This window comes from Sprattus sprattus, assembly GCF_963457725.1.
Source record: "Sprattus sprattus genome assembly, chromosome: 14".
NCBI classification, from domain to species: Eukaryota; Metazoa; Chordata; class Actinopteri; order Clupeiformes; family Clupeidae; genus Sprattus; species Sprattus sprattus.
In genome coordinates this window covers 10,504,553-10,516,171 of record NC_137912.1, presented here as the reverse complement: position 1 = coordinate 10,516,171, position 11,619 = coordinate 10,504,553, and the positions used below count along the sequence as shown (strand labels likewise).

Genomic DNA, 11,619 nt, shown 5'->3' with positions numbered 1-11,619 from the left:
TTGTGAAGTGAAGCTTTGAGCTTGAGTTTGCCAAGTGAGTTTTAGAGGGAAGGAAATGTAGAGTGTGTGCATTAGAGTTTGTTTGTTTGTGTGTGTGTGTGTGTGTGTGTGTGTGTATGTGAAGATGTACGCTGCCGCTTTGGGACCTATACTGAAACACTCTCTTCATTAGTACCTGTTTGTAACTACACATGAATGTGTTTTCTCATATCCTATATTTTTCCTTCTCACTTAAAGTATATTTGTGCTTATTTTTACTCAGAGGTGTTGAGCCAATGAAGAAAACTTGATAGAGTTGCATGACTGGCAACACGGGTAACTGGCATAAGCGATAAGGGTTTTTTTGTTTTGTTTTTGTAAAATAAAGTAGTGAAGTCAAGTACTGGTGGCTGAGGCTGAGGTATAGAAAATGACCCGTGGTATACCAAGGAAGAATGAAGCACCACCAGAAGTGAACTTTTCATTCAAATATGGCTGACTGATTTCAAGATAAACAGTTGTATTGTGTTTTCATATGCTGCATGTGTAATGTCAGCGTCATAGAAAAGCAATGGAATAGCATATGTGTGTAATATGTGTATTACTAGTATATATGTGGTATAGTTATGTAGTATAAACTATAAATATGGAAAGTGAATGACAAGTAAGTACACATCCAAACTGAAAAGCCTTACATCTCATGTGTTCTGTGATTGTGTGATGAGTGTGTTTGGTTACATAGTAACTAATGTAAATGTACCGGTAATGTGTGTGGTTACACTGTAAGTGTTGGTGCAGTTTACAGGACTGGGACTGAAGCCCTGGTAGTACAGGGCTTGAGCTTGAGTCCTGGCCCCAGCGGTACAGGCCCCTACCATAGACCCATCCCACAGCCACAGACTGGAAGATGGACAACAGCAGCAGGCTGGCTCCACTGCAGGAGAAGTGATCGTAGATCTGGAAAACATACAGCCCGCCCTACAGAAAGAGAGAGAAAGAGAGAGAGAGAGAGAGAGGGAGGGGGATACAGAGAGAGAGAGAGAGAGAGAGAGAGAGAGAGAGAGAGAGAGAGAGAGAGAGAGAGAGAAAGAGAGAGGGGGGGAGATACAGAGAGAGAGAGAGAGAGAGAGAGAGAAAGAGAGAGGGGGGGGAGATACAGAGAGAGAAAGCGAGAGAGAGAGAGAGAGGGGGGGGGGGGGGGGGGGGGAGAGAGTGCAGAAGGAGGGGAAACGTGAGAGTTACTTGACTAAATGGAAGACATGGAGAGGAATGTCCAAGAAAGAACATTAAAGGAGTGGAATGACAAACAGAGCCAAGAGAAAGACAGAGAGACAGAGAGAGAGAGAGAGAGAGAGAGAGACAGAGAGAGGGCGAAAGAGAGAGAGAGAGAAAGAAGGAAAGCGGGTCAATGGGACCAGATGGCAGCTGATAACACAGACTCAGATGTCTTTGATCATAACTAAGTCCTCCTGTTCGCCATGTTTGTACACTGGGAGAAAACGGCTGAGTCGGCAGCGTGCGGCTGCAGTGATTCACAGTCAAATATCGGCTACGCTCCCGCCGCCAACAGCAGCTTCAGGGGCCCAGGACGGGTGTGGTCACCACCACACGAAGAAGAGAGAGAGAGAAAGAGAGAGAGAGCAGACCAGAGAGAGAGAGAGAGGGGTGGATGGATTAGTAGAGTGACAGATGGAGTGTGAGGACAGAAGGATGGAGGCAGGAAAACCAGGAGAATGGAGGGAGGAAAAAGGGAGATGACAGGGCTGGATATTTGGTATCCTTTTGTCATCAGACCATAATGTGGTTTAGCATGGGAAGAGTGCCAAGTGTGTTGGCAGCTTTTGGACATTTCTTGCTACTTGGAGAGAAAGAGACACAAAGGCTTGCTGCATACATTTATCAGCTATGCTTCAAGTGTAAGCCTGTGTGTCTTCAGACTGTATGCAAGTGTCTGAGAGATTTCATTTCATTTAGTCAATTAGCAGACGCTTTTATCCAAAGCGACTTACACATGTATACACATTTACACTGATGGAACACTGCACATCAGGAGCAATTAGGGTGTCTTGCTCAAGGATGCTTCGACAGGGAATCGAATTAGCAACCTTCTGATTACTAAACGACTTCTCTACCTCCTGTACCACTGTCGAGCGTGAGAGAGAGAGAGAAAGAAAGAGAGACAGAGGCAGGCAGTGGGAGTTGGTAGGAGACACAGAAACATGAAGGGGGAAAGGGCTGAATGAGTAAGAGAGTTGATTTAGAGAAGATGAGAGGACGAGAGGATACAGAGGGGATGCTACGTTACCGGCGTGACCATCACCAGGCCGACCAGGAAACAGACAACGCAGATGACGAGCAGCAGCAGCTCTCGGCGGTGGCCTCGGCGGATGACTGTGGGGTACAGGTCCGAGACTGACGTCATCAGGGCCTCCAGACTCACAAACTAATATGCAAACACACACACACGCACACACACACACAGACACAAGGGAAGGGTTGACTGTGAGGGGAGTATGTGAATCAGTGCAGGATAAGCATTTGAGTGCGTTAAGTGAGATCAAAGGGTTTGAACAGAGTTTGGGATCACAAGTGTGTCTTGAATCATTGTGTAAAAAAGGGTAAAACTAAATGAGTTTAAAATAAGCATTTGTTACAAATGCATGTGCTATATGCTTTTATGTGTGTATGTGTGTGTGTGTGTGTGTGTGTGTGTGTGTGTTTGCATGTTTGTGTGTGTGCATGTGTGTGTGTGTATTTATCACTTACTTTTACTTAACTTTTCATGGCAGGCCCTCCTTTGACAATAAAATAGACCTCACCCATCCACCCCCGACCCCCAGCACTACCACAAAACAAAGACTGGGCCACACATAGGCTAAATGGTAAACACTTGTCATGTAACAATACGCTTTAACTCTGAGTGTGTTCTGCTGTGAGTGTGTTATGTTTGATGGGTGTGAGAATGTGATTGTGGGTTCATGCGTGTGTGTGTGTGTGTGTGTGTGTTCTTTGTAAGTACCTGTGTGTCCAGTCCCAACATGATGATCATCAGGAAGAAGCAGACAGCCCAGATCTGAGGTAGTGGCATCATTGAGACTGCCCTTGGAAATGCTATAAACGCCAGGCCTGGCCCTAAAACATACAAAAACACACACACACACACACACACACACACACACACACACACACACACACACACACACACACACACACACACACACACACACACACACACACACACACACACACACACACACAGTGTCATCACAGTGTACACCACACGCCACCTCCAAAACAAATGCACCATCTGCAGACCTACATCCATCCATTCATATCCATCCTTCCATCCATCCATCCATTCATCCATCTCCATCCATCCAGCCACCCATTCATCCATTCATCCATTCATTCATTCATCCATTCATTCATTCATTCATTCATCCATCCATCCATCTCCATCCATCTCCATCCATCCATCCATCCTTCCATCCATCCATCCATTCATTCATCCATCCATCCATTCATCCATCCATCTCCATCCATCCAACCATTCATTCATCCATCCATCCATCCATGCGTTCATCCATCCATCCATTCATCTCCATCCATTCATCTCCATCCTTCCATCCATCCATCCATCCATTCATTCATCTCCATCCATCCATCCATACATCCATCTCCATCCATCCAACCATTCATCCATCCATCCATCCATCCATCCATCCATTCATTCATCCATCCATCCATCCATCCATTCATTCATCCATACATCCATCTCCATCCATCCATCCATCCATTCATCCATCCATCCATCAATCCATCAATCCATCTCCATCCATCCATCTCCATCCATCCATCCATCCATCCATCTCCATCCATCCATCCATCTCCATCCATCCATCCATCTCCCTCCATTCCTACCTGACTGGGCCACGTCAGCTATGTTCACGCCCTGCTCCTCAGCCATGAAGCCAAGCACAGAGAAGATGGCGAAGCCAGCCAGGAAGCTGGTGCCACTGTTCAGCAAGCACAACAGGAAGCAGTCTCTGTCAACCAAAATCAAATCAACAGACTCATCAGCCAATCGAAATCCAGTATTCCCAAATGTACACATTCGATTTTGACGACATGCTTGGGGGACAACTGATGAAACGTGGGACGATCAGGCCAAGCGTGAATCAAACCATTTACACGGACAGTTATAGCAGCAGAAAGAGAAAGGGTAAAATACAAACCATGCCGTAACCGTTCTATTCCTCTAAGGAAATAATTTAATAATGAAGGTGATAACACTACAATTTGGAATGTGGCAGCGGGCCAAGTCGCTTGAAAGTCAACAAACGCCAAATTACATTATTTGATCCAGAGCCTAATCTAGTAGAGGGTATAGGGCTTCACCTCACGCTATCTGAGGTCAGCACAGGGGACTCGCTTGGACAGAGGGCAAGTTTTTTTTTTTTTTTTGCGTTACACTGTTCAAAGGCCTTGGAGCAGTATTAGGGCTCTGCTCCCATTCCTGACATTCTTTGGCCCAAACCGCTGCGCTTCTTCAAAATAGAAATTATCCCAGAAATGCAAGCAGTGTGTGTTTGTGTGTGTGTGGAGCGAAACGTCCGGAGCCATTCCACAGGTTGCTCAGCGGACTGCAGAGCGCTGTTAAGCCCAAACGTTTGCATCTAGTGAAATGGCTCAGGATTAATGCCGAAAGCCATTCATTGAGATGCCAGCTGTGCCTCGAGGCCTAATTAATGTGCCTTCGTTAAGCACCGTTATAAAGCGCGAACAGGGCCACATGGTGTACTGCTGGTCAAAAAGAGCTTTTGATTTGTGGTTTGATCGAGTTTAAGGGTCCCCAGAGAAATGTGCACAAAGGCTGCAAAGCATGTCGTGACATTCAATGCATAGTTCTTACTCATTGATTGTTAACGACTGGTTTGATTTTTGGTTTGAAACTGTCGTCATTCTTGAAAGCAATCACTCTTTCCTTGAAGCATGCACTCAGAGGTTTCATCTTAGTGTTAGAGAGAGAGACACACAGAGAGAAAGAAAGAGAGAGAGAGAGAGAGAGTGAGAGAGAGTGAGAGAGAGAAAAATCACTGTGTGGGGCACATCTTACTTGTAGCAGTCATTGTTGTATCTGTTGTAACTACCGAGTGCAGTAAGGCTGCCCAGGCAGATGCCATAGGAAAAGAATATCTGAGTTCCAGCATCCATCCAGACCTACACGCACACATATGTCATACATATACAGGCACATATTACACACACACACCTCATACACACACAGGCACATACTACATACACACACAGTAGATCTGGGTTGTAGTGGTCAGGTGCTTTAGAAATCCAGTGTGTGTATGTGTATGTGTGTGTGTGTGTGTGTGTGTGTGTGTGTATACACGTCTGTGTGAGTAACATGCAAGAGGCTACCTGAGGGTCCGCCAGCCGTGTGGAATTGGGCATGAGGTAGTAGATGATTCCGGTCGAGGCCCCAGGCAGAGTGACCCCGCGAACCAGGAGGATAAACAGCATCACGTACGGGAACGTAGCAGTGAGATACACCACCTGAAGGCACACACACACACACACACACACACACACACACACACACACACACACACACACACACACACACACACACACACACACACACACACACATTTACCTTCTGCTTAGCAGAAAAACACTGCAGGTGACTGATATGAAGTGGCAGGGCTGAATAAGGGTGATTTAGCATGAGCCTATGAAAGGGGCACTGTGTGGCCCATGTTTGAACTACTTCTGAGGCTATTTCTGTTTCTAATTGATCTAACATGATTAGTCAAGCATTGAGCCAGCATGGAGGCTTAGAGTAAGAGTCTGATTAAGTTCTGCATGTTAGACTGAGTTTCAGGTTTGTGAGCATTTGGTCTGTCAGTGTGTCAGTGTGTGTGTGTGTGTGTGTGTGTGTGTGTGTATGTGTGTGTGTCTTTCTGTCGGTGTGTGTGTGTGTGTGTGTCTGTCGGTGTGTGTGTGTGTATGTATCCAAGCAGATATGGGCATTTTTACAGTAGTTATGGAAGTTATACTGTGAGTGTTTGTATGCACTAGGAGGCTTTGCACTGTGAGAATTGTGCCAAGGTGCAGTGTGTGTGTGTGTTGTATGCACTAGGAGGCTTTGCACTGTGAGAATTGTGCCAAGGTGCAGTGTGTGTGTGTGTGTGTGTGTGTGTGTGTGTGTGTGTGTGTGTGTGTGTTCGCGTACTCACCTTGCCTGTGGATTTGACACCTTTCCACACACAAAAGTAGCAGACAACCCAGACCAGCAACAGACAGAGAGCCAGACGCCAGTTAACCGACCCCAGCTGATCAGGGCTTGGGGAGAGCTTCAGCACTTCATTCCTACATACACACACACACACACACACACACACACACACACACACACACACACACACACACACACACACACACACACACACACACACACACATACAATCAGAAAAAATCTTTCTCTCCTGAGCACACACATTTCACATACAAGCACAATCTTTCATTCTCAGTCTTTCACTCTTGCTCGAACACACACACACACACACACACACACACACACACACACACGCTTACTCCCAGAACTGCATGACTGGAGATGTGGCATTTTCCATTAAACCGCTTGCATTGGCTGTGTTGTTTTGTCTTCCAAATTCCACACATGCCTCTGTAATATAAAAACACGATCGATCACTCATCGCCGCCTTATCAAACACTAAAATGACAGTGTTATAATGACACAGCAAAAAACATCAACTTCAGAACAACTACAACTTACAATTACACAGTGGCACTCCTAAGAAATACATAATGCATAACAGGTATATTCAATAAAAGCGCAGGCTGCAATTCTAATCTAAGCTCAAATATCAACAACCTTCCGCCAGACTCGTGCACTCTACCTTTAAGGTCAAGAGGGTGATCGTGATGATGTTGGTGTGGTATAAAATGGTCGGGGTGAAATCTCAACTCAGATTGGCTGGAAAATGTATATTACACAAGTAAAAACACTGTCTTATCATTGGCTGGAAATACTAGGTAAATATACACTTTCCAGCCAATGATAAGACAGTGTTTTACTGTCCATCAAATTCTAGTGAATCTCATTGAGTTGGCAAGCAAGACTAGCCAATTTCCCCGCGTGTAACCTGACGAGGGCGCTTGCCAACCCCTGCATAACCGTTATGCAAACGGAAGGGCTAACCTGTTCGGCAGGGGGTGGGGCAGAAGGGAGGCTCACCTGTGTTCCAGGTGTTATTGCAGTGGGACCACGGCAGCACACTCTGAAAGCTGGAGCACAAGTAGAAGAAAGCCCAGGCCAAGATGACGATGTAGTACACACAACCATGCAGAATCATAATCTGGCTGGCATAACCGAGACCTGATGAAACAGACAAGAAAGCGCATGGGTACACACACACACACACGCACACGCACACGCACACGCACACGCGCACACACACACACACACACACACACACGTAGAGTAAAGAACACTTAGAACTTCAGCAGTTCAGAAACCAGCCTAGTGTCCTCAAATGCATGGAATACTTTCATTGACTAATTCATGGATTCAAAAAATATGATTCAGCGGTTCTGACAGGAAAGACATTGGTCTTTCTGGCCCTCTAGAGCAGTGGTTCTTAACCTGGGTTCGATCGGACCCCAGGGGTACATTGAGTCACTCTCAGGGGTTCGGCAGGGGTCAAGAAACACACAGTATAGCCCGGTTCACACTAGCAATGTCGGGACGTTTTTTGCAGCGGTAAAAAAAATGGCTGCCGACAATTTGACAACACACAATTTTTCTTCGCCGTGCTAGATTACAAATATTTAGTTGCTTAGCAAAAATTCTGCATTTCTGAACTTGTATCTGAAAGCAAAGGTAACATTGATTTGCAGTTAATATTCAGAGTTATGTTTTAGTGTGCAATTCATGTTTTGTTGGTTTTGTTCTTTAAACACAGTGATTTTGTGTGCAACTGATGCATGGTTCATTTTGTGCACTAATAAAATATATACCTATGTTTTTGAAGAAATCATATTTTATTTTTCCAATTACAAAGGGTTCGGTGCACGCCCTGATGAAGCTTGCAGGGTTCAGTACCTCCAATACGGTTAAGAACCACTGCTCTAAAGCAACTAATCAGCTTATCAGTCTAATCAGCTCTGTATTTCTTGTTTGATTTGTATTGAGTTGAACTGCATGGAGCAAACGCATAAGGCATATGATGATCACTGTTTGGTTTATTTCACAGTTTAAGCACTGCAATATGTTTCTCACACAAATAAAGAACAGAAATGACAAATAAAATTCACAAAATAATGTATTTGGGGTTCGCACCTTGTACAATACAACCGTGTACGGCAGCCGTACACAAAAAAAATGTGTGTGTGTGTGTGTGTGTGTGTGTGTGTGTGTGTGTGTGTGTGTGTGTGTGTGTGCATGTGTGTGTGTTACCTCCAAAGAGTGGGCATAAACTCCTCCATGCACTGACTCCACCCAGACAGGTGAACTGACCCAGCGACGTCTCCAGCAGGAACAATGGAACTCCACACAGGACCAGGAAAAGCAGGTATGGCACAAAAAACACACCTGTTCACATGACCAGAGCATACATACAATCAGCCACCAGTTGGAAGAACAGATATGGAACAGGTGGGATGAAAACAACAGGTAAAATAAAGTGAAACAGTACACAGGTACAACAGTATGGTGATCAACGGTACAGGTGAAACCATAATTTAGTGGAGAACATAGTAGCTACTACCATCTTTAAGGAAATGCATTTCTAAACAGACAGTGGGTATTGACTTAGCAAATGTTGGCACACACACACACACACACACTCACACTCACATACACATACCTCCACCATTTTTGTAGCAGAGATAAGGAAAGCGCCAGACGTTGCCCAGGCCGATGATCTGCCCCGCGACGGCTAACAGAAACTCTGCCTTACTGGCCCACTGGCCGCGCTCGTGCAGGGGCGACTCTCCCGAGCCTTTCCGATCATCCAAAGGCTTCTGCTGCTGAAGCTCATCCTTCTTGAGCACAACGCCCTTGTCCACTGCCATTACAATAACCTACACACACACACACTCCACTTTCTCACACACACTCACACCCCTGAAAAGAGATGGGTGGAGAATGTGGTTTAAGTTGTGCATGCCACTTGCCCAAACACCAAAGAAGATTGGGGGAGGGAGAGAGTTATTTAAGTGGCTTAAATTGCGCGTTTTTGTCAATAGAGTAGGGCGTGTGCCTGTGTTATCTGAACTCACCAGGCAACGGTAAGTTTTAAATGTCGTGTGAGTGTGTGTCAATCGGGGGTGGAGTTATTCACGCAAGATACTAATATGTGAATCACCCAGAACACAACCATAACTTGAATGAATGTGGCAACACAGAAAAAAATGTCTATAACCCAAACAAGTTCTTACCACTACTCTAACATCATAGGCTTGGCTACACTGTAGCACTTTTCCCATGCCGGGCACAACTTCTCTCTGTTGCTCTTGACCAGTCATGTGATATTATTTTTCCACGTGATAAGAGCGCAATCATGACGTAAACATGAGCGTGTCTCCACGCGAATGTACTTCGACTGCTACAACTTTGAATGTATAGCAATACACAGGATAAAGACGGCAATTAGTACAAAACGCGACGACGAGTAGCATATAGCACGGGTTACCCTTCGGCTCGCCTTTCTTTGCATGTGTAAAAGGACACCAGACTGCGCGGAGGGGATGGATCACTGAATGGCTTGTGTAACGATTACAGTTGGTTACAACACGAAGGACACCGCGTTTGACTGGGGAAGAGAAGAATGTCTTTCATCCTGCAGGTTCTTCTCATTAAATCTGCGGCTACAATAAATATCGAATTGTTAAACCGATTAGTGATTTGTAAATTGTAATTTGAAATGAGATGTAGGACACCTTAAAACCCCTAACACACCAGAAAGAACAAAAATTGACCTGTGCACACTCTAGTTCACAGACGAAGTACCTCCCAATTTTGCAGCCGGTGCCTCGTGGTATCCGCCTTCATAATGTCATTGTCTCTGCACGCGCCAACACATAGTGTACAGTAGTCTCCGTGGTGAATATGATTGTCTGAAAAAAATGAAATTTCCTTGGAATTTCAAATTTCTCCCCCTTGGTGGGTCGTGTCTGTTATGGGCACGTTGATGACTGATCCCCACATCGCGCATGCGTTTAGGTTCACATGGCAGAGTCCCAGCCATCCCTCATATAACCCACAGCGTTTTAGAAAGAATGTGCTCTTTCCGGGTTTCAAACAAAGCAAAAAACTATTCCATCAAAAGGTCCACTGGTCTGTGTTATGTAGGCATAGGCTACAACTAAGATTACCGAATAAATGTGTAGATATATTTCCCCGTCTTTTTTTTGTGTTTTACTGAGTAAATAATTAAAACTTTAGTACAGTACATTATGGTACAGACTACTTCAATTTTAGAATAGTTATTCATAGTTACCCTGCTTGGTGAAACTGCTTTAGATTTGAAAACATTCACATGAAAGAAGTTATTATTGTTAATCCCAAGTGCTCAATCCTCCCAGTATGATTTACCCCCCCCCCCCTTCTCTAAGGCAAGTTTGGGTAAACGTAATGCACAACCTATAAATGCACACACAGAGAATAAGAATATCACAGTGATGCTTTCTAGGGTTATTAAGTCCAATTGATTATTGATGGTGGTGGATCCTTATGTTGTAGCCCATCAATCCTTAAGGAAATTTCACAATGGAAAACTGAAACAGATGCCCAATTGAATTTTGTACCACTTAAGGCCAGTGTTTTGCTATTCTTGCACAAGTGTGGAGAAACATGTCCTGCCTAAAATGTATGTCTACAAGCAGTGGTGTAGTCCAGGGTATACGCAGGTATACGGAGTATACCCACTTATTTTTCAGTCAGCATTGCGTATACCCACTTCTCAAAACAGGGCATTTATCCTGTGGTATATGGGCTGCTTAAGTTTTTTTTGTGCAAAATTAAGAGTATACCCACTTCTCCAGGGACCACTACACCACTGTCTACAAGTCAGGGAGTTTAAAGTGTTTAGCTGTGAAAATTTACAGAGAGAAGTGTTAGAACACCAACCTGGACTATGAGCACACAGGTAAGGAGAGAAGGCAGGTGAGTCTTAGAGCAGCGGTGCAGATGGGATTTTTGAACTGGGGGGGACGCTAACATCGCCTAGTCAGCTGTGCAGAGTTATTAACTGATGATTGTCGCCTAACGTAGGGAGAGTGGTGGGGACGGATCGGGGTCACTATGAATCTGGGGGGGGACATGTCCCCCCCGTCCCCAGTGCTATCTGTGCCCCTGTCTTAGAGGGCTAGCAGAGTTCACATGCAACTCGGGGAAGAAGATACGGACCAAGGCGTTATACAGGCACTAGAGGTAGGCTCACAGACCACCTGCTAGCAGGATCACAGTGGCTGTCTCCATGGAATGCAATGCAGGTGAGAGAGCGTGTCAGAGAAAACCGGCACTCCCAGTAAACTCCCAGCACTCCCCACTCCCAGTGTTTTTCCCCATTTTCTCTTGTTTTGGAAGAAATTCATAGCGTCCCC

At 45.1% G+C, this 11,619-nt stretch overlaps 1 protein-coding gene across 1 annotated transcript in view; it reads right to left on the bottom strand.

Annotated features, from left to right (window-relative positions):
- LOC308375366 (sodium- and chloride-dependent GABA transporter 2-like) overlaps nt 1-9,087 on the bottom strand; it is a gene marked incomplete at both ends in the record, with an annotated part of 12,435 nt that extends 3,348 nt beyond the window's left edge. Inside the window, 11 exons of the mRNA XM_080851484.1 lie at nt 855-957; nt 2,285-2,422; nt 2,999-3,111; nt 3,901-4,025; nt 5,096-5,199; nt 5,410-5,544; nt 6,228-6,360; nt 6,586-6,676; nt 7,250-7,390; nt 8,471-8,605; nt 8,880-9,087. Coding sequence (XP_080707610.1) covers nt 855-957; nt 2,285-2,422; nt 2,999-3,111; nt 3,901-4,025; nt 5,096-5,199; nt 5,410-5,544; nt 6,228-6,360; nt 6,586-6,676; nt 7,250-7,390; nt 8,471-8,605; nt 8,880-9,087 — 1,426 coding nt within the window. The remainder of the gene's footprint in view (nt 1-854; nt 958-2,284; nt 2,423-2,998; nt 3,112-3,900; nt 4,026-5,095; nt 5,200-5,409; nt 5,545-6,227; nt 6,361-6,585; nt 6,677-7,249; nt 7,391-8,470; nt 8,606-8,879) is intronic.
- Nucleotides 9,088-11,619: the final 2,532 nt, after the last annotated feature.